Below are 19,337 nucleotides of genomic sequence, written 5' to 3'. Positions count from 1 at the left end.
AGTGTCTGTCATATTCATATGCTGTATCCTATAATACACAAAAAAATAATTACTACACCAATAGCATAGCAACTAACTACCTACTAAAGGTCAAGATTTCTTTGCAGTTTTCTGCTTAGAATCATCCCACAGAGTTTTATTTTCAAACTCCTAAAATAATTGTTTTCTGGGTGATTATGATTTAAATGGTGTGATAAAAGATCAATAGGAGTTTTGCTAGGTGTGGATGGATCCTTGTGAATTTCAGATGGAGGGACTATCTTTATTCACTAGGAGGGGCACCTGGGTGGCTCAGTTGGTTAAGCGTCTGCCTTTGGCTCAGGTCATGATCCTAGTGTCCTGGGACTGAGCCCCACATCAGGCTCCCTGCTAAGCGAGGAGGGGCTCTGTTTTTCCCTCTCCTTCTGCCCTGCCCCCTCCACTCATGCTCTCTTCTCTCTCTCTCAAATAAATAAATAAAATCCTAAAAAAAAATAGAGACTGCCTTATGAAAGGACTTAGCAAATTAATAAGAAATGGGGAGTTTCTGCACAGCTGAAACTGGTGGAAGGTAGCAGAAGATGATACTAGATACATAATTTAGTTATATGGTTATTCTTGTGTATTGTAAACATTACCTGGCAGTGAATGGTTTTCTGTAAGCGTTGATCTTAACACTGCTTGTTCTGTGTCAAATATAAAATGTTAGTGTATGATGATTCTGGTGCTAGCCAAAGTACCAAGAATCTGAAAATAAGTGCATTTTTTAAATTCCAGTATAGACGTGTGTTGCTTTTAAAAGATGGAACTTAATCCCAGAAATTAAGTTCTACTTTCTTGCTCATAAATGGTTTGTAGAAGAACTACACTGAAATTTATCTTGAGGACAGGGATTAAATATTTAAATGTTTGTAAGTATGCTGTTTTTGAAGTATATATATTTTTATTTTATTTTTTGAAAGATTTTATTATTTGAGAGAGAGAGAGAGAGTGAGCATGAGGAGGGGGAGGGGCAGAGAGAGAGGGAGAAGCAGACTCCCCGTTGAACAGGGAGCCCAGGACCCCAGGATCACAACCTAAACCAAAGGCAGATGCTTAACCAACTGAGCCACCCAGGCTCCCCGAAGTATATATATATATTTTAATAAACATTTTTTAGAGCAGTTTTAGGTTCGAAGCAAAATTAAAGAGAGAGTACAGAGATTTTCCTTATCTCTTCTGCCCCCACACATGCACAGCCTCCTGGACTGGCACCACAGTGGTACATTTATTGCTGTTGATGTACATTGACATATTATTATCACCCAAAGTCCATAATCCATTCCCAGTATTGACCGTTGTAGTATCATACAGAATAGTTTCACTGCCCTGAAAATCTGTGCTCTGCCTCTTCATCCTTCCTTCTCTCCCTCTCAGCAACCACTGACCCACTGTCTCTATAGTTTTGCTTTTTCCAGAATGTCATGGCCCCTGGTCTGATTTGTGTTGGTTGGCTCTTGACCAAGTTCTGCTTTAACATTTCCAGTCTACTGTTAATCTGTTATTTCTGTCTTGTCCACATATAGCATTGGTTGGTAACATTAAACAGCAAAGCTTCCAGAAAAACTCATGAATGTTTTACATTACATACTCCTGGAGCTCATTTGAAGATAGACTAGTTTGTTTAGAAAGATGATTTTTGTAGTGTTGTGTTAGGAAATAAATTTATAAGAGGGAAGCAGAGGCTACATTGGAGACCGAAGAATTTAGCTTGTAATTTTGACAGTAATTTGAGACTGTAGTTGGGTTGTGGTTTTTTGTTTGTTTTTTGTGTTTTTTTTTCCATTTTTTTTAAGCCATGTTTTAGGAAAATTCATCACAACAGCAGCAATGTATAGGTTGTGTTTTGTTTTGTTTCTTTTGTTTCTTTTTTTTTGGAGAAGCCAGAGACGGGAGACTTAGAAGATTAATTAGATTTACACTTATTGGACTACTTGGTGTGAGGTGTTGAGATCTATGAGGATTAGCAGGGTTTCAGGATTAGACTAGAAAGAAAATAATGGATGTGAGAGACATTTCAAAATACTTAGTACCAAGCGTTGGACGAGAGGGAGAGAAAGAGGGATAACAGATTTAAATGAGGTGACCAGTGCATAATAGATCCGTGAATACACATAGGAAGACCTCAAACAAGGAAATTAATTTAGAGGAAAATGAATTTCAGGTAGAAGAAGATAGAATATGCCAGTTGAGTTTGAAGAATACTATTCAAGACACAAGAAAGAACTAGAGATGTAAATCTTGGAAGTCATGTGCTGAGAAGTAATTGCTGAGACTGAGAATAGATAGGCTCTCCAGTAAAGGGCGTCTAATAAATAGAGCAAGAACAGCTTGCTAACAAGGTCTTGGCATACAGTCCCATTTAGGGAATGGCAATAGGAGATAGAACCAAACAAGGCAAAGAGACAGGTGCCTAAGTGGTGTTGGAAGAACACCAAGAAAAAACAAAGTGTTAGAAGTGAAGCAGAAAGTTTCAGGAAGTACATCTATCTGTACCATTAAATGCAGGAGAGGTTAAGGAGAAGGAAGACTGAAACATGACTTGTTCTTATATAGTCAGGGTGCTACTTGTAAAATAATTTTTGAAGGTACTTTTCTCCTAATTTTATCTTTCTGAATTTCCTCTTAATAATTTTTCTGATTATAAAAAAGTTATAATTATTCATTATAGAAAATTTGGAAAATATAAAAAAGAACAAAGAAGAAATTTAGATTTTTCAGTAATCTCACTACTGAGAGAGGTATGCTCTGAGTGTTTTGTTGCCTGATTCTTTTTTCAATATATGGAGGTCCCTCCTTTCATTTATTCACTTACTTTACCATGAACATTTTTTTCTTTAACATCAAATAATCTGAGAAGGATCTTTAATGCCTATTTAATATTGTATCATAATATCATGGTCTATTTAACTGCTCTCTTACTTTTGAATATTTAGACTTTTTAATTCTGTTTTTGTTTCCACCATTTAAATGATTATTTTTGTGCCCTGACAAATCAAATCACTGATAACCAAGTTCCTGTGATATTCTAATTTTCATCTCCTTTTTTGTTTTTATGAGTGTTTTAATGAGTTGGTTGGGTCAAGTATCAGGTTTACTAGCTGGCTGCCATATTAGCTATATTTTTCCTAACAGATTTTTCTACAATGTAGTGAGAGTCATAGTAGTTAGTAACCTAGACTGAAAAATAAGGAGCTTACTTGCTTCATGTGTATGTAGTTACTAGGTCTGTAGCTTTTTCAGGATGGAGGATTTGGTTATTGGAAGGTCGTTGGGACATGGAAAGAAGTGGTTTCAGAAGAAGGTTATAGAGACCAAATTTAAAGGTTTATGAAGTGAGTTGATAAGGAAGTAGAGGTAGTAAGCATTTATTCAACATCTTTTTGATCATCCACTATGTGTAAGCCAAGTACGAGCTTATAGCCTACTCTTTAAAGCACTGCCTAGCATTTTTTCCTCTTTTGTTATTTAGCACACTTGAGCTGTGCCCTCTTTCTCCTCAATGATGGTAAGCACTGGGATGATAGGGACTGTTTCTTTTGGTTTTGGTTTTTTGCAATAGTACTCATCATAGTGTTGTATCCACAATTAGTATCAATAAATATCTGTTAAGTGAGAAAACATCTAAGGGTTTGACAGTGAAAGAAAAGACCAAGGAAGATATAGCAGGGTGAGTTATTACTGTGTTTTATTTTCAAATACGAAACACTTGATTTGAAAGAGGCAGAAAAAGGAGCCACCTATGATTTCAACATGCCTACTCTGTGTCGTGTACTGTGATAGATGTTAGATATGCAAAATACATAAGATTTGGTCCCTGTAAGCATATTTGAGAGAGAGAGCGGCAAGGAATTAATGTTCCTAAATCAGGACTGTGAATGAGTCAAGGACACAGGTGTATATAGGGAGCTTAGCTGTGGAACAGAGGAGGAAGTCTTTTCCTCTGGAACTGAAGGAAGAACAAAAGGAAGGTAACTTAGGATACAGAAAAATTCTGAGATAGCAGGGAGGGTGTGTTTTATTTTTAAGTCAAAAGAAAGGAAGATAAGGGCTCTAGAACGGTGCTTATTAAACTTTAATGTGCATATGAATTGACTTGGGATCTTGTTAAAATACAGATTCTGATTCAATTTGTCTGGAACAGGTTCTGAGAGTACATGTCTAATAAACTCCTAGGTGTTGCTGATGCTCTGATTTGTGAACCACAAGTTGAGAGCAGGGCTCAAATAAAATTAAGCTTCCATATTCTGGTAGACTAAGAGGCAAGCTGAAAATGGAAAATAAAGGGTTAGGGATCTGAAGAATGTGGGAAAGATTTAGAATACTTAATATGGCAGGGGCATCTGGGTGGCTCAGTTAAGTGTCTGACTCTTGATTTCAACTCAGGTCATGATCTCAGAGTCGTGGATCGAGCCCTGAGTTGAGCTCCATGCTCAGCGAGGAGTCTCCTTGAGGTTCTCCCTCCGTCCACCTTGCTCGCTATGAGTAAATAAATAAATAAAAATTTTTAAAAAAGACTTAATATGACCAATTTTTAAGGTCAGAATTACTCAGCTGCACTAATGTATTTGGTGTGAATTAATCTTAAAACTTGAGATTTTTCTTGGTCATTCAGTTGTTTCTAATAAGTAGTCTTTGATTTTCTTTTCAAAATATGATTGGAATATCTGAAAGAGAAAAACTCTTAGTTTAAGCATCTCAAAATCATGAACAGCCCTGAAAATCATATCTAAGGTCATTACAGATATTAGATTGTTTTCAATAAATAGTCATTGCTTTTCTTTTTTCTTTTTTTCCTTTTTAAATTTTTTTTTAAGTAATGTCAAGTGTCACACACTCTGGTGACTGAACCAGCCAGGCACCCCTGATTTTCTTTCTTAAATTTTACTGGGGTTTCTAAAGAATTTGAAAAACTTTTAGTTTTAATGCTTATCAAAATTCTGAACAACCCAAAAGCATATCTGTTCTGTGTAGTTTATCTCTTTAAAACCTTAAAAATAATTTTAAAATAAATTTTTAAAAATAAACCTTAAAAACGTATTAAATAAGACTGTATATTTATATGTACTTTTCCATCTTAAAAAAAACTGTAACAATGCCCTTGATAAATGGACAGTGCGTATCCATTACCTTGTATACCTATTTTTATTTCCCTGTAACTTTTTTACCTAGGACCATGTCAGCTGTATATATTAAATACAACCTTACTCAAAGAAACCAACTTTCTTTCCTCATAGATGCAGAAAAAAACTAAAAGTCATGTAACCGAGAATTATCTTTCATTCTCTCTATGAGTACATATTCATATTCTTGTACAGTGATTTAAGGGTTAGGGATCTGAAGAATGTGGGAATAATAAATGTGTATTTAACATCATTCAAAGGTATTTATATATCCTTTAATCTGTTTAATTGATAGTTAATAATATATAAGCGACAAGGATAAATTAAAAATATATTTGGTGATCACTGATTTGCATTTTTATCTTAATTATAAGTTCAGGATCTAAAGATTTTTCATTAATTCAATTTTATATTAGTCTAAAATCTTAAAGTTAACTAAGGGTTTGAAAATCATAACACAAGCTAATATGTCAATCATTATAGGATTTGTGGCATTATAGGAATTGATCCCTTTTAATAAAGATACCTATTATAAAATTTAATTGAACTCATGATTTTACAATTTTTATTTTGAAAAGGAGTGATACTAACATATCCAACCTGTGAAGCCAGTGGAGGAAATTTAAGAAATTTGAGTTGGTTAGGCTTTTCCTTAGAAGATAAGTTCAAGTTTACACAATTATATCATACTAGTATTACTGGGCTTTTCCTGAGAAAATAAGTTCAAGTTTGCACAAACAATTGTATCATACTAATGTTATTTTATATGGTGATAGCTATTTTTAAATGAGTTTTATTCGTCCAAAGTGCTATGTTTAAAAGGATTTTATATGAACTTTTCCTATACAATTATATACCAGATATTAAAACTTTAAAGTTTAAACTAAGAACATTTTTTTTTTCTTGGTTAACCAAGGTCATTAATTGAACTCACAGCTAGTCTGTGTTTTCCCTTGAATGTACAGCTTGTGGCAAGACCATTGTTTTCCTTAAATAAACAAAACATTCAAATCATAAGTAAAGAAATCTTAGAAGTCTTGTGTTTTATTTAGTTTAATGTGATATAAGCACTTACCCTCTTAAAAGATTTTAGTAACTATCTTGCTTGGTCTTTTCTTCCCATACTAAATCTTTTTGAATCAAAACATACTAAATCTTGTTGAATCAAAACAAACATTTTGTTTCAATTGATTTTATTCTGATTAATACAATCTATAGATAGACGATGTATCAGTCTGTTTGCTCAAAAATATTTTATATTCATAAAATGCAAAAATTTTACCTTCTGAATAACTTAAAGGATCTAATTATGATAAAGCAGCAAAATTTAAGGTAGAAGCAGGTGCCAGTATATTGATGTTGACCAGCTAAAGAAATAAAAACACTTAATCACCATTAGATTCATCATTGTTGACTATGTTGGTTGTAAATGATATATCTACCATAAATTTGTTGAGATTATTTCCTTGAAGAGTTGCAGTCCAGTTCCTCTCTACTTGCATGTGTCTGGACTTTTTTTTTTTTAAGATTTTATTTATTTATTTGTCAGAGAGAGGGAGAGAGAGAGTGTGAGAGTGTAAGAACACAAGCAGGGAGAGCTGCAAGCAGAGGAAGAAGCAGGCTCCCTGCCGAGCAAGGAGCCCCATGCAGGACTCAATCCCAGGCCCCTGGGATCATGACCTGAGCCGAAGGCAGATGCTTAACTGACTGAGCCACCCAGGCGCCCCTGCATGTGTCTGGACTTAATGACTCATTTCTAACAAATAAAGTAGAAATAATGGTGTGTGACTTTAGAAACTAGGTCATAAAAAGGCACTGCAGCTTCCATCTTGGTTGCTGTCTTTCTTGGATCGCTTGCTCTGGAGGAAGCCAGCTGCCAGATCATGAACAGCCCTCTGGAGAGACCCAGATGGCAGGGAACTGAGGCCTCCTGCCAGTAGCCACTGAGTGAAGTTCAGTGATCCTCCACTCTTAGTCAAGCCTTCCATTGACAGCAGCCTAGCCAGTATCTTGATTGCAGCCTCCCAAGATATATGAACCATCCAGTTAAGCCACTTGTAAATTCATGATCCACAGAAAAAAAGATAATAAATATTCATTGTTTTAAGCTACTATACTTTGGGATAATGCATTATTTAGCAGTAGATAACTAATAGACTGAGAATTGTGATTCCCGAGGATTTGGAGAGACATTATTTTTTTCCCAATATCCATATCTTGTACAGAAATGGTATTGAATTTTCTTAGTTTTTAAAAAAGCTAAACTTGCTTAAGGTTTAGAAAACTATGAAATACTGTTTTGTTTGGCTTTTGGAAATCAGCATTTCTCTGAATATGTCGAATTTATAATTAAACTTCTTTACCGTCCTTTCTTTAGCTTCAGAGTTCTAAAGTAGTATTAGTTTACAATTACTTAGTTATGTAGAGAAATTGAAGAAAGCTGACCATTGAATGTTATAGATTTTGTTTCCTTTCATTCTTGGTATAGGAATTTGATTTTTGTAGATATTGACAGGTAGATATTGGGCCCATTCTAAGTAAACATGAAAAAAACCTTAAGTTTTGGATGGGGAAAAAGAGCTCTGGTTATTAGAGTAAAGGAGCTCATATCAGTACATTTAAAAATAAACATAAACAGAACATACCCAAACGAGATTGCAGATTCTCTATTAGCTGCCACCTACCCAAGATACTGTCATCCAGCAGAAATCATATAATAGATCATAAAATCAAAACCCATTTCTACCACTGCTGCCATCTGTGTGGAAACTATTGTCCATGTGTCCAATTAAAGTCAGAACCAGAAAGAGGCTTTACCAAGAATCAGATTCACTGTGCAAGAGCCATATTGCTCAGTCAGTTATATGAGGAAAGGTTAACTGAGGACTCAAGAGCCCAGGTCTCAGAAAAGGTACGCTTTCAGGCCATGTGTTTGAGTCTCATTTTGGACCCAGAAAGGCAGCATCTTAGTGAAATTTCCAGAAATAAACATCAAACAAGGAGTCAGAAATATTTAGTTTGTGATTTTGCAATGCGATTTGTGTTCTTACATGTAAGAGAGTCAGCTAATTGGCTAAATATTTTTCTTTTTAAGATTTTATTTATTTTTTTGACAGAGACACAGCAAGAGAGGCAACACAAGCAGGGGGAGTGGGAGAGGGAGAGAGAGAAGCAGGCTTCCCGCTGAGTAGGAAGCCCGATGCGGGGCTCAGTCCCAGGACACTGAGATCATGACCTGAGTCGAAGGCAGACGCTTAACAACTGAGCCACCCAGGCGCCCCGCTAATTGGCTAAATAAAGGAAAAACCAGAAATAGTCTTGTTTGCATATTTTGTGGGTAAACTGGTTAGCTGACAGCTACAAAAAGTTCAGTTTGGGTATTCTGCCTTTGTGTAGGAAGCCTAAGGATATCAAATAAATCATTTTAGTTGTTTTAAAAAGATACTTTAGCTGTGTAATATGTGGTAACATTTCTAAGGTCTGCCAGTCCCCTTAAGTCAGCACTGCTTCCTTAAACCGGATATGCACCATTTCCCTCATTCAAATTTCTTCCTTATCATTAAAAAATTTTTTTGGAAGCACTGAAATGTTCCATAATAGAATAGCATATCTATTCAATAGAATATTATGCAGCCTTTAAAAATGTACAAGAATATGTGCATAACAATGTTCACTGCAAGATTATAATAGTGAAAAGTTGTGACAAAGAAAATGTCCATCAGTAGGGAACTATGAGTTCGACAATAATGTGAAATACTGGGCAGCCATTAGAAAGAATAAGCAGATATGTATGGATTAACACGGAAGGATGTCTGCAATATGATGAGCACTTACTGTGTGCCAGAGTATTATGTGATCTATTTTTGTTTCTTAAGAATAGGTTATTGAGGGGTGCTGGGTGGCTCCCTTGATTAAACCTTGACTCTTGATTTTAGCTCAGGTCATGATCTCAGGGTTGTGAGACCAAGCCCCTTGTCTGACTCCACACTGAGCAGGGAGTCTGCTGGAGATTCTCTCCCTCTTCCTCTGCGCGCACCCCACCCCATGTATGTGTACTCTCTCTCTCTAAAATGTATGGATAAATCTTTTTAAAAAATAGTTTTTGGAAGAGACTTGTTAACAGAGTTTATCAACAGAATTCTAATGAAAGAGGTACCAAAGAAAAATTTTATATCTTATTTACTTCTATATTTTTTGCATTTTTTTTACAAAAAGCAGTTTACTACTTTTGTAATTGAAGTTTATAGCACTTATAAGAGGTTTAAACAACATGGGAAATACTTTTATGATAATGTTAAGTGCAAAAGTGGGATATAAAACTTCATATCTAGTAACACAACCATGTTTTCTTCAAGTGTGTGTAAAAAGTGATTTGAAAAACACAAAGATGTTTCAGGAGGACACTTTAGATAATCAGAATAAACTTTTTTTTTTTTTTTTAGAGCGAGTGCATGACCAAGTGAGCAAGTGGGGGCAGGGGGAGGGGCAGAGGGAGAGAGAGAATCTTAAGCGGCCTCCATGGCCAGCATGGAGCCCAACACAAGGCTCGATTTCACAACCCTGAGATCATGACCTGAGCCGAAATCATGAGTTGGGCACTTATCCAACAGAGCCACCCCGATGCCCGAAATATTTTCAGATTTTTCTATAGCAAAATTTATTAATCCCTGCCTCCTGCATCCTTGAAAATTCCCTACTCACACATATTTTCCATCACTACCTCTGCCCTCCGTATTCCCTTAAGCAGAAATCAATGACAGAGTAAATCTAATATAAAATGTATCCCAGGGATGCCTGGGTGGCTCAGTCAGTTAAGTGTCTGACTCTTGATCTCAGCTCAGATCTTGATCTCAGAGGCATGAGTTCAGGTCCTCTGTTGGACTCCACGCTGGGCATATGGAGCCCACCTGAAGAAAAAAAAGTGTAATCCCTACTGTGGATTTATTTCTAGATTAGTCACTATTTTAACTGGGTTACTGTTTCTTCTTTTAATGTTTCTAATCAAAAGTTGACTGTAATTGGTTTCATTTTTCTCCCATTTAATATAAATTGCTATATAATCAGTCATAGAAATTGTAATATACTTTTAGAAAGTAAAGTCAGGTATTTTTCATTGGAGGCATTATTTATTTTTCTTTGGTATTTTCTGCGTTAATTTTTGAAGATATTAAGTGGTTTTTCACAAAATTTGTTGAGGAATAACAAGTTATTTGAGGATTTGTTAGTTCATAGTCTTATCTTGTAATAGTCAAGTAGCTAAGAAGGTTTCAAATAGACATATTTTTAATTTTATTGTTTTTCACTGTTATTCCAAAGTTTGCAAAGAAGCATACTGAGAAAGCTTATGGTTCACCACATGTCTAGATTTGATTGTGTCTGTAAGCTCCACATAAATATATAGCCAGTAAGTATAATTTCTGTTCACTCAACTTTTTTTTTTAGTTTTTAAGTTTATTTATTTATTTATTTATTTTTAAATAATTTCTATACCCAACATGGGACTCGAACTCACAACCTTGAGGTCAAGAGTTGCATGCTCTTCTGACTCAGCCAACCAGGCACCGCTGTTCACTCAATTTTTAAATATGCTATGGCCATATTGAATGTGAGGTGATCCAGAACAATTGAGGTCATCATTGGTGAAGAATTCTGAACATGTGAATCATGCTCTCATTTAGTTCTTTAAACTATGATTGTTCTTTAACTTCAGAATTCTATCCTGGCACTTTTGTACCTTAAGGATCAAAAGGAGCATGTGAAAAAAAAATTGGATACTATAAAGTACTAGACATATATAAAGTATCAGGCACTTGGTTTTAACTAAAAAAATCTAAGAAAATCTCCTAAGGGAACTATGACATAGGTTACCACGTATACATTTTTATTTGGGCTACAGAATATGGATAGTAAATTTGCCACAGTAAGACTAGTAGAGTGGGGTGCTTACTGGTTCAATGACCTTCAGTTGGCATTTACTATGTAATACTCAAGGATGGCATAGTGTGAGAGTCTACACTGCTGAATTGGAAATGTTCTTTGCTCTATTCAAGTTGTCTTTTAACTCTTTCTGTCATTTACATTCTTTCCTTCCTAGCTGCCAGATGGGTACTTCAGGAAGGTAAGGTACAGAAAAGGTTTGGGGTAAAATAATAAGAAAGAGACAAAAATGTAGCATTTCTATCATGGATTGAAAAATACTGTTAGTGTACCATACGATATGTGGATGTTTATTTGTATCATTGTATATTTGATAAATTTAATATTTTTTAATCTGAATTTCATAATCGAGTCTAAATTATCCTGTCATCTTTATTACCAAGTAGATGTAACACAAATTTGCTAATTTTTTATTCTCTTCTTATAGTTTTCAGCATATGATTTCATCCCATCTCCAAAATTAAAGTCCTCTCAAGGAATGCCAGTAAATGACGATTTATGTTTTAGCAGAAAAAGAGTGTCAAGAAACTTATTTCAGAATAGTCGAGATTATAACCCAGATTCTCTTCCTGTATGTGCTGCTGGTAAGTAAAAGGTGCAGTTAATGGACATGTTGAAACTTAAGTTAAAGGTTTCTCTAAACGTAATAATTCCTTTAAGAGCTCAAAGAATTTATAATCTAGTAGACAATTCAGGTTCCATAAATATTTGTTAAAGATCTGATAAGAATTGGGCACCTGGGTGGCTTAGTCCATTGAGTGTTCAACTCTTGATTTCGGCTCAGATCATGATTTCAGGGTCATAAGATCAAGCCCTATGTCCGTCTCTGCACTGGGTGTGGAGCCTGCTTGGGATTCTCTCTCTCCCTCTCCCTCTTGTCCCACATGCTTGTTTGTGCGTGCTCACACTCTCAAAAAAAAGAGATCTAATAAGAATGGACACTTTGACATAATTGTCTGCTAAAACCTTGGAAGGGTTTCTCACTGAAACCCTTTAAGCAGTAATGTAAGGCAGTATTTACTTTTTTTTTTAAAGATTTTATTTATTTATTTGAGAGAGAGAGAAAGAGAGTGAGAGAGAGAGCATGAGATGGGGGAGGGTCCGAGGGAGAAGCAGACTCCCCGCTGAGCAGGGAGCCCGATGCGGGACTTGATCCTGGGACTGCAGGATCATGACCTGATGAGCTGAAGGCAGTCGCTTAACCAACTGAACCACCCAGGCACCCAAGGCAGTATTTACTTAATTGACAATCCATATTTATTTAGTGTTTCCTTGTGTCAGATACTTTACTAGGTATTGGGGATATAACAGTCAACAAAAGAGGGAAACTTTCTCCCTAATAGATCTTGCATTCTAATTGGAGCAAAGCAGACATAAATAAATGCAAAGCATAGTAGGTTAGATGGTGATAAATGCTATGGAGAAAAATAAAGCAGAGAAGATGAATATGGAGGAAGTACTATTTTGAATAATGTGGTGAAAGAAGGCCACATTCAGAAAGAGAATATTTGAGGCAAACTACACAAATACCAAGAGAGAACAGATAATTACAGGAAGAGGGAATAGTGCAGAGTGCAGGACATGTTTGAGAAAGATCAAAGAGGCTAGTTAGTCTGGAATGAAATCGGTAAGGGGAAGAGAAGTAGAAAATGAAATTAAAGAGGTAATAAGGGTCCTTATTTATAAGGCCTAGTGGACTATTGAATGAACTCTGGCTTTTACTCTGAGTGAGGAACATTTTGAGAAAAGAAGTAACATCAGTTGCCTTGTGTTTTCCAGGCTTGTTTTGGATGTTACATTTAAAATAGACCTAAGGAGGGGCACCTGGGTGTTTCAGTCATCAAGCATCCAACTCTTGATTTTGGCTCAGGTCATGATCTCACCATGGTGAGATCCAGCCCCAGGTCTGGCTCCACACTCAGCAGGGAGTCTGCTTGAGATTCTCTCCCTTTCCCTCTGCCCCTCCCACTCCCCCCCATCTCTTTCAAACAAATAAATAAATCTTTAAAAAATAAATAAATAAAGTAGACTTAAGGAGGGCAAGGGTGAAAACAGGGTAGAGTTGATGGAGGTTTAACCAGGGTAGCAGTGAATATAGTGAAAGTGATTAGATACTGACCATATGTTAAAGTTAGAGTTGATATGATTTGCTGATGGATTGGGTGTGGAATGTGAGAGAGAGAGAGAAGTGAGAATGCTCTAAGGTTTTTTGGCCAGAGCAACTGGTAAGATGTTTGTCTAAGTAAATGTTACAGAAAGTAAATATGGTAGTTTAGAGGACATGGTCATTGTCATGGGCCATATCAGTTAGAAAACACACTGAGGAGGAGGTAATAATTATACTGCATTTTCTGGGGAGGAATATGATACAAGCAGGTAGAGGAGAGTTATGAGGACAGCAGAGGTTTACATTAGGAGTTGGCTTGAGATATTCTAGGAGCTGTGTAAAGACAAGATTCATTTTAAATGGTCAAGAATATATTTGGGTATGGGGAACCCTTGTGTGCTAGGCTCAAAAATTTGAACTCATGCTTTTAAGCTATGGGGAACTAATGGAGATTGTTTTCATTAAGTAAAAAAGAAGCTAGGGTGATAAGGTTGTTTATCAAATCAAATAGAAAGGAATAATCAGGAAAATATGACAACTGGATATATAAGATAAAGAAAGGGAATAGCGGAAGATTTCAAGATTTAGCACACAGGTAATTACAAAAAGGGTAATATATTGACAAAGCAAAGCCAGTTGGGAAGGAAAAATGGTTTATAAGGTAAAGATTGAGTTTGTTATGGTTGTTAACATTTATTTAATATCTAAATGATATCAGTTATTGAAATGTGTTGGCTATGAGTTCAGGCACAAAATTTAGAGAACACTGTTACCATAGGAGAATTTATAGATCTTTATGCAGTAAAATTCTGTAATATTTTCATACAAAAATGATTGTTACAAAGACTGTGTAATGTTTAATAGAGAAAAAAATGCAAGAATATATCCAGTTATGCTCATACCATTAGTTTGGATTTTTATAAGGCTCATGCTTTCTGTACTGTTCAGAGCTCTTACCTCGCTGTACAGATTTAAAATAACTGGAAAGTAAGACATCATGTAACCTGATGCTAAATTGGATGGTATGAGTTATAACTACTGTAGTGATTTAAAAAAGGAAAAGGTGATAGGTTTTGAAGTGGTTTGGGAAAACTCCGGGAAAAGTTGAACCGTAAAAAAGCTGGACCTTAAAAAAGGGAGAGGTTTGTGATTGATTGACAGTGAAGCAAGAGAGGGACTGTTACAGATAGGGAGAGTATAACCAAAGCATGGAGGTGAAAATTAATTTAGAAGATGTCCAGTACATGAAGGATAAAGGGGCTTAAAATCATAGGGAGAGAATTTTAAAAATCATAAAATTTCAGAACTATAAGGGACCCCTGGTAAGGAATAACCTTAACCAGATAAGGGAAAGGGAAAGAGATCTTGGAAATATGCCCAGATAAGCTTAAAAACCAGGTGAATGCTGTGTTACATGTTAGGGAAAAAATGAGAAGAGTTCTGCAGTACAACATTTTTTACAGTATATACTACAAATACTGGGAAGAAGGAAAACCAGCCCAGGAAACAACAGATCTTGGTGAGGATGAGGAGAAAGGGAAATACTCTTACGTTGTTGGTGGGAATAGAAATTGGTACAGCCACTCTGGAAAACAGTATGGCAATTCCTCAAAAAGTGAAAAATAAAAAATAAATAAATAAATAAAAAGTTAAAAATAGAACTATCCTATGATCCAGTAATTGCACTATTAGGTGTTTACCCAAAGGTACAAAAATACTGATTCAAAGGGACACATGCACCCCGATGTTTATAGCAGCATTATCAACAATTGCCAGATTATGGAAATAGCCCAAATGTCCACTGACTGATGCATGGATAAAGAAGATGTAATATAGGTGTCTGGAGGGCTCAGGTGATTGAGCATCTGCCTCTGGCTCAAGTCATGATTCCAGGGTCCTGGGATCGAGCACCGAGTTGGGCTCCCTGCTGATCAGGAATTCTGCTTCTCTCTCTCCCTCTGCCCCTTCCCCCTGCTTGTGCTCTCTCTCAAATAAATGAAATGTTAAAAAATAAGATGTGATTTTACACACACACACACGCACACACACACACACACAGTGAATATTACTCAGCCATAAAAAAGAATGAAATCTTGCCATTTGCAATGACATGGATGGAGCTAGAGAGTATTATGCTAAGCGAAGTAAGTCAGAGAAAGACAAATACCATGATTTCACTCATATGTGGAATTTAAGGTGAACAGGTGAGCATAGGGGGAGAAAAAAGAGAAGCAAACCATAAAACAGACTCTTAACTACGGAGAACAAACAGGGTTGCTGGAGGGAGGTTGGGGGTGATGGGTTAAATGGGTGATGGGTATTAAGGAGGGTACTTGTTGGGATGAGCCCTGGGTATTGTATGTAAGTGACTAATCACTAAATTCTACTTCTGAAACTAATATTATACTCTGTGTTAACTAACTGGAATTTAAATAAAAACTTGGGGGGGTGGGGAGAAGGAAAGCCAGGTCTGGAGAAATGTTCCATGGTGAGGGAGCATGTAGAAAGAACTGTTTTTGTGTATATTTTTAAATATACCTTTCTTTGTACTTTTCCAGTCTCTCTTCTGTTCTTTAACCCCTGATACTAATCACATATGCCAGTAGCAAAAACTGTCTCTTTCTTGCCTGCCTAGTTCACTGTACAGTTACTCCTGTAGTTATTCCTATGCAAATGAAATCAGTATTTCTGAAATTAGATGTATTCATGAAATAAAGTTAACATTTACTTTTATGTTTTTCTCTTCCTTCTCTCCAAAGGCAGTACTGGGACTCATCAGACAAATGTTTCTGGAAAATGTGGACAACTTGGATTTTCACAGATATGTGGGAAAAGTGAGAGTGTGGATTCTGACTTACAATACCTAGGGACAACTAACAATCATCAAGATAAAGGTTTAAGTTCCAACTTTATTTGGATACAAATGATTTATAAATATGTGGGATTTCCAAATGTAGCTTATATGTTATTTTGAGTAATTTTATTCATTGCAAAAAAAACAATCATACTTTTAATAACATTTTTTCATAACTTACCCTAAAATGTTACATTTAATAATCTTAATATAAATATGACTAGTGGAAATTAGAGAGTTTAGAAACTCATGGTGGAGATGAGCATTTTAATACCAAGTAATTAAAAACATTATTCATTAAAAAGTACTGTGTTAAATGTCTGTATTAATTAATAGCTTTATCAATTATTATTTAGAGGTAAGATCATATGAAATATTTCTAGAGGTATTTTAATTTTTGTTACATATCCTTTACTAAAGCTTTTTGAATGATAGGGATGTACCTCTGTCTTTTTTTGTCAATGAAAAGTAATGCTTATTTGAAATCAGTAAGGAAGATTTAGTTAATATAGTACTTAAATTTTAGCAACCCTTTCCTCCACCCACTACAAAAGCCATATGACTCTATAAAGTTTTTCTTTATGGTGTTTTCCCAATAAAACAGTTCATCTTTCTTAATGATAGAGAAATTTCCTAAATTTTGACTAGATACCCTTGGGACTTGTGAATTGTAGAAGCAGTGAAGATTCTCTCTGTTGCTTAGTCTGTTCCTGTTTAGGATATCCCCAAATGATTACATTATCTTTGATAACTACCTCCACTCTCAGTGTTTAATCAGATCTTCATTGAGGCTCTGGTTTTCTATAACCTCTCAGAATACCTATAAGAGCAGCTACTAAAGGGATATCAAGTTCTTCCAAAGTCAGCATTTAACTTAATAGTAGGTTGTACATTAAAAAGTCTATTGTGGGGGGCACCTGGGTGGCTCAGTCGTTAAGCATCTGCCTTTAGCTCAGGTCATGATCCCGGAGTCCTGGGATCGAGCCCCGCATTGGGCTCCCTGCTCAGCAGGAAGCCTGCTTCTCCCTCTCCTGCTCCCCCTGCTTGTGTTCCCTCTCTCACTGTGTCTCTCTCTGTCAAATAAATAAATAAAATCTTAAAAAAAAAAAAAAGTCTATTAGGACCCACCACCATGTCAACTAATATTCTCGGTGGGATTTCTGAAGACCTGGGTGTAGATGCCAGAAACCATCTAGAAGCTTCCGTCCCAATTTTAAATGTTGCAGTGATCCACACCAAACATTGGAAATGTTGATTTTTTTTTTTTTGGCATTCTATTGGTTCTCTTTATGTGCATTAAAAAATTTGATGTTTGAGTTCTTTGTAAGAAATATTTTGAAATCTCTTAATAAAAGGAATATGTAATAACACACTGACATGGAAGCACCAGAATCTATTAATAGAGCATTATAGTTCAAATCAGGAAGTTGAAAGTTTTCATTTACATGTAAATTGGTGACCACTTAAATCTCCTGTAGTCCCCTTTCCCACCCAAATAAGATTTAGGTAGAAGTAAAGGTCCTAACTATGTTATTTATGAATTAAAAATAAATGATATATAATTACATCTAGTTAAGTCTTCAGAAGAAAGTTTTGTTAGTATACATAAGCTAGGTCTTTTGTTGTTGAAAATCTTCCCAAAAATATTATAGGAAAATTTAAGGGAACCCTAAATGGTTACAAATAGATTTTTATATTAGTTGAGGAATAAAAAGAAAAGATCAATAAAAAGCAAGAAAAAATAATAAAACACACGATAAATAGAAAGCACACAATAAGATGGTAGAATTAAAACCAAATATATCAGTAGTTACCAGAAATATCAGTGGACAGAACTTAGCATTTAAATAACATAGATGATCAGCTTTTATTTATTAAAATTGAAATGCTATTTTTTTCTGATTTATATTTTTTCCACTTTTTTAAAAAGTTTTTAGTTAAATTCCAGTTAGTTAACATACAGTGTAATATTAAGTGCAGGTGTACAATAACAGTGATTCAGCACTTCCATACATCACCCAGCGCTCATCACAAGTGTATTTCTTAATCTCCATCACCTGTTTAATCCATCCCCCCACCTGCCTCCCTTCTGTTTCTTGGTTTCCCTCTCTCTTTTTTTTCCCCCTTTGCTTGTTTGTTTTGTTTCTTAAATTACACATATGAGTGAAATCATATGGTATTTGTGTTTCTCTGATTGACTTATTTCGCTTAGCATAATAGTTTCTAGCTCCATCCATGTCATTGCAAATGGCAAGATTTCAGTCTTTTTTTGGCTAAGTAATATTCCATTGTGTGTGTGTGTGTGTCTGCCACTTCTTTATCCATCAATCGATGGACACTTGGGCTGTTTCTATAATTTGGCTATTGTGGATAATGCTGCTATAAACATCACGGTGCATGTATCCCTTTGAATTAATATTTTTGTATTCTTTGGGTAAATACCTAGTAGTGCAATTGCTGGGCTGTAGGTAGTTCTATTTTTAACTCTTTGAGGAACCTCCATACTGTTTTCCAGAATGGCCACACTAGTTTGCATTCCCACCAACAGTACAAGAGGATTCCCCTTTCTCCACATCCTCACCAACACCTCTTGTTTCCTGTGTTGTTGATTATAGCTGACAGGTGTGAGGTATTAGCTCATTGTAGTTTTGATTTGCATTTCCCTAATGATCAGTGATGTTGAGCATTTTTTCATGTGTCTGTTGGCCATCTGGATGTTGTCTTTGGAAAATGTCTATTCATGTCTTCTGTGCATTTTTTTAATTGGATTATGAAATGCTATTCTTAAGAGCCATACCTAAAACAAGTCAAAATAGAATGGGAGAAAGTAAAGCATGGAAAAGATATACTAGGCAAATAATCAAAGATAGCAAGTATAAAAATATTGATATTAGAGAAAATATGCACACTAAAGGTAAAAATATTTTTAGGGCTAAAGATGATCATTATAATGAAAAAAGAACAATTCAGGAAGAGATAAGACTTTTCTAAAATGTTTGGACATGTGTGTGTTGGGGGGGGAGTGTGTTGACAGAATTACAAGGAGAAAATTAACAAATCTACAAATGTTAGTAGAAAATTTAAATAGAGGGGCACCTGGATGGCTCAGTTGGTTAAGCATCTGCCTTGGGCTCAGGTCATGATCCTAGGGGTCTGGGATCAAGCCCCACATTGGGCTCCTTGCTCAGGGGGGAGTCTGCTTCTCCCTCTGCTCCTTCTCCTGCTTGTGTTCTCTCAAATAAATAAATAAAATCTTAAAAAAAAGAAAATTTAAATAGAATAAAGAAGTTTTATATTA

The 19,337-nt window shown here is 35.6% G+C and overlaps 1 protein-coding gene across 4 annotated transcripts in view; it reads left to right on the top strand.

Moving 5' to 3' along the window:
* Nucleotides 1-19,337, top strand: part of TOGARAM1 (TOG array regulator of axonemal microtubules 1) — a 77,980-nt gene that overhangs the window by 4,027 nt on the left and 54,616 nt on the right. For all 4 annotated transcript variants that reach the window (XM_027571322.2, XM_027571324.2, XM_027571325.2 and 1 more), the window contains exons 2-3: nucleotides 11,506-11,662; nucleotides 15,945-16,079. In XM_027571322.2, the coding sequence (XP_027427123.1) occupies nucleotides 11,506-11,662; nucleotides 15,945-16,079 (292 nt within the window). The remainder of the gene's footprint in view (nucleotides 1-11,505; nucleotides 11,663-15,944; nucleotides 16,080-19,337) is intronic.

The sequence above is a fragment of the Zalophus californianus genome, chromosome 6, assembly GCF_009762305.2.
Source record: "Zalophus californianus isolate mZalCal1 chromosome 6, mZalCal1.pri.v2, whole genome shotgun sequence".
Classification (NCBI taxonomy): domain Eukaryota; kingdom Metazoa; phylum Chordata; class Mammalia; order Carnivora; family Otariidae; genus Zalophus; species Zalophus californianus.
Note: the sequence above shows the minus strand (reverse complement) of the source record. Positions and strands in the feature narration are given on the sequence as shown.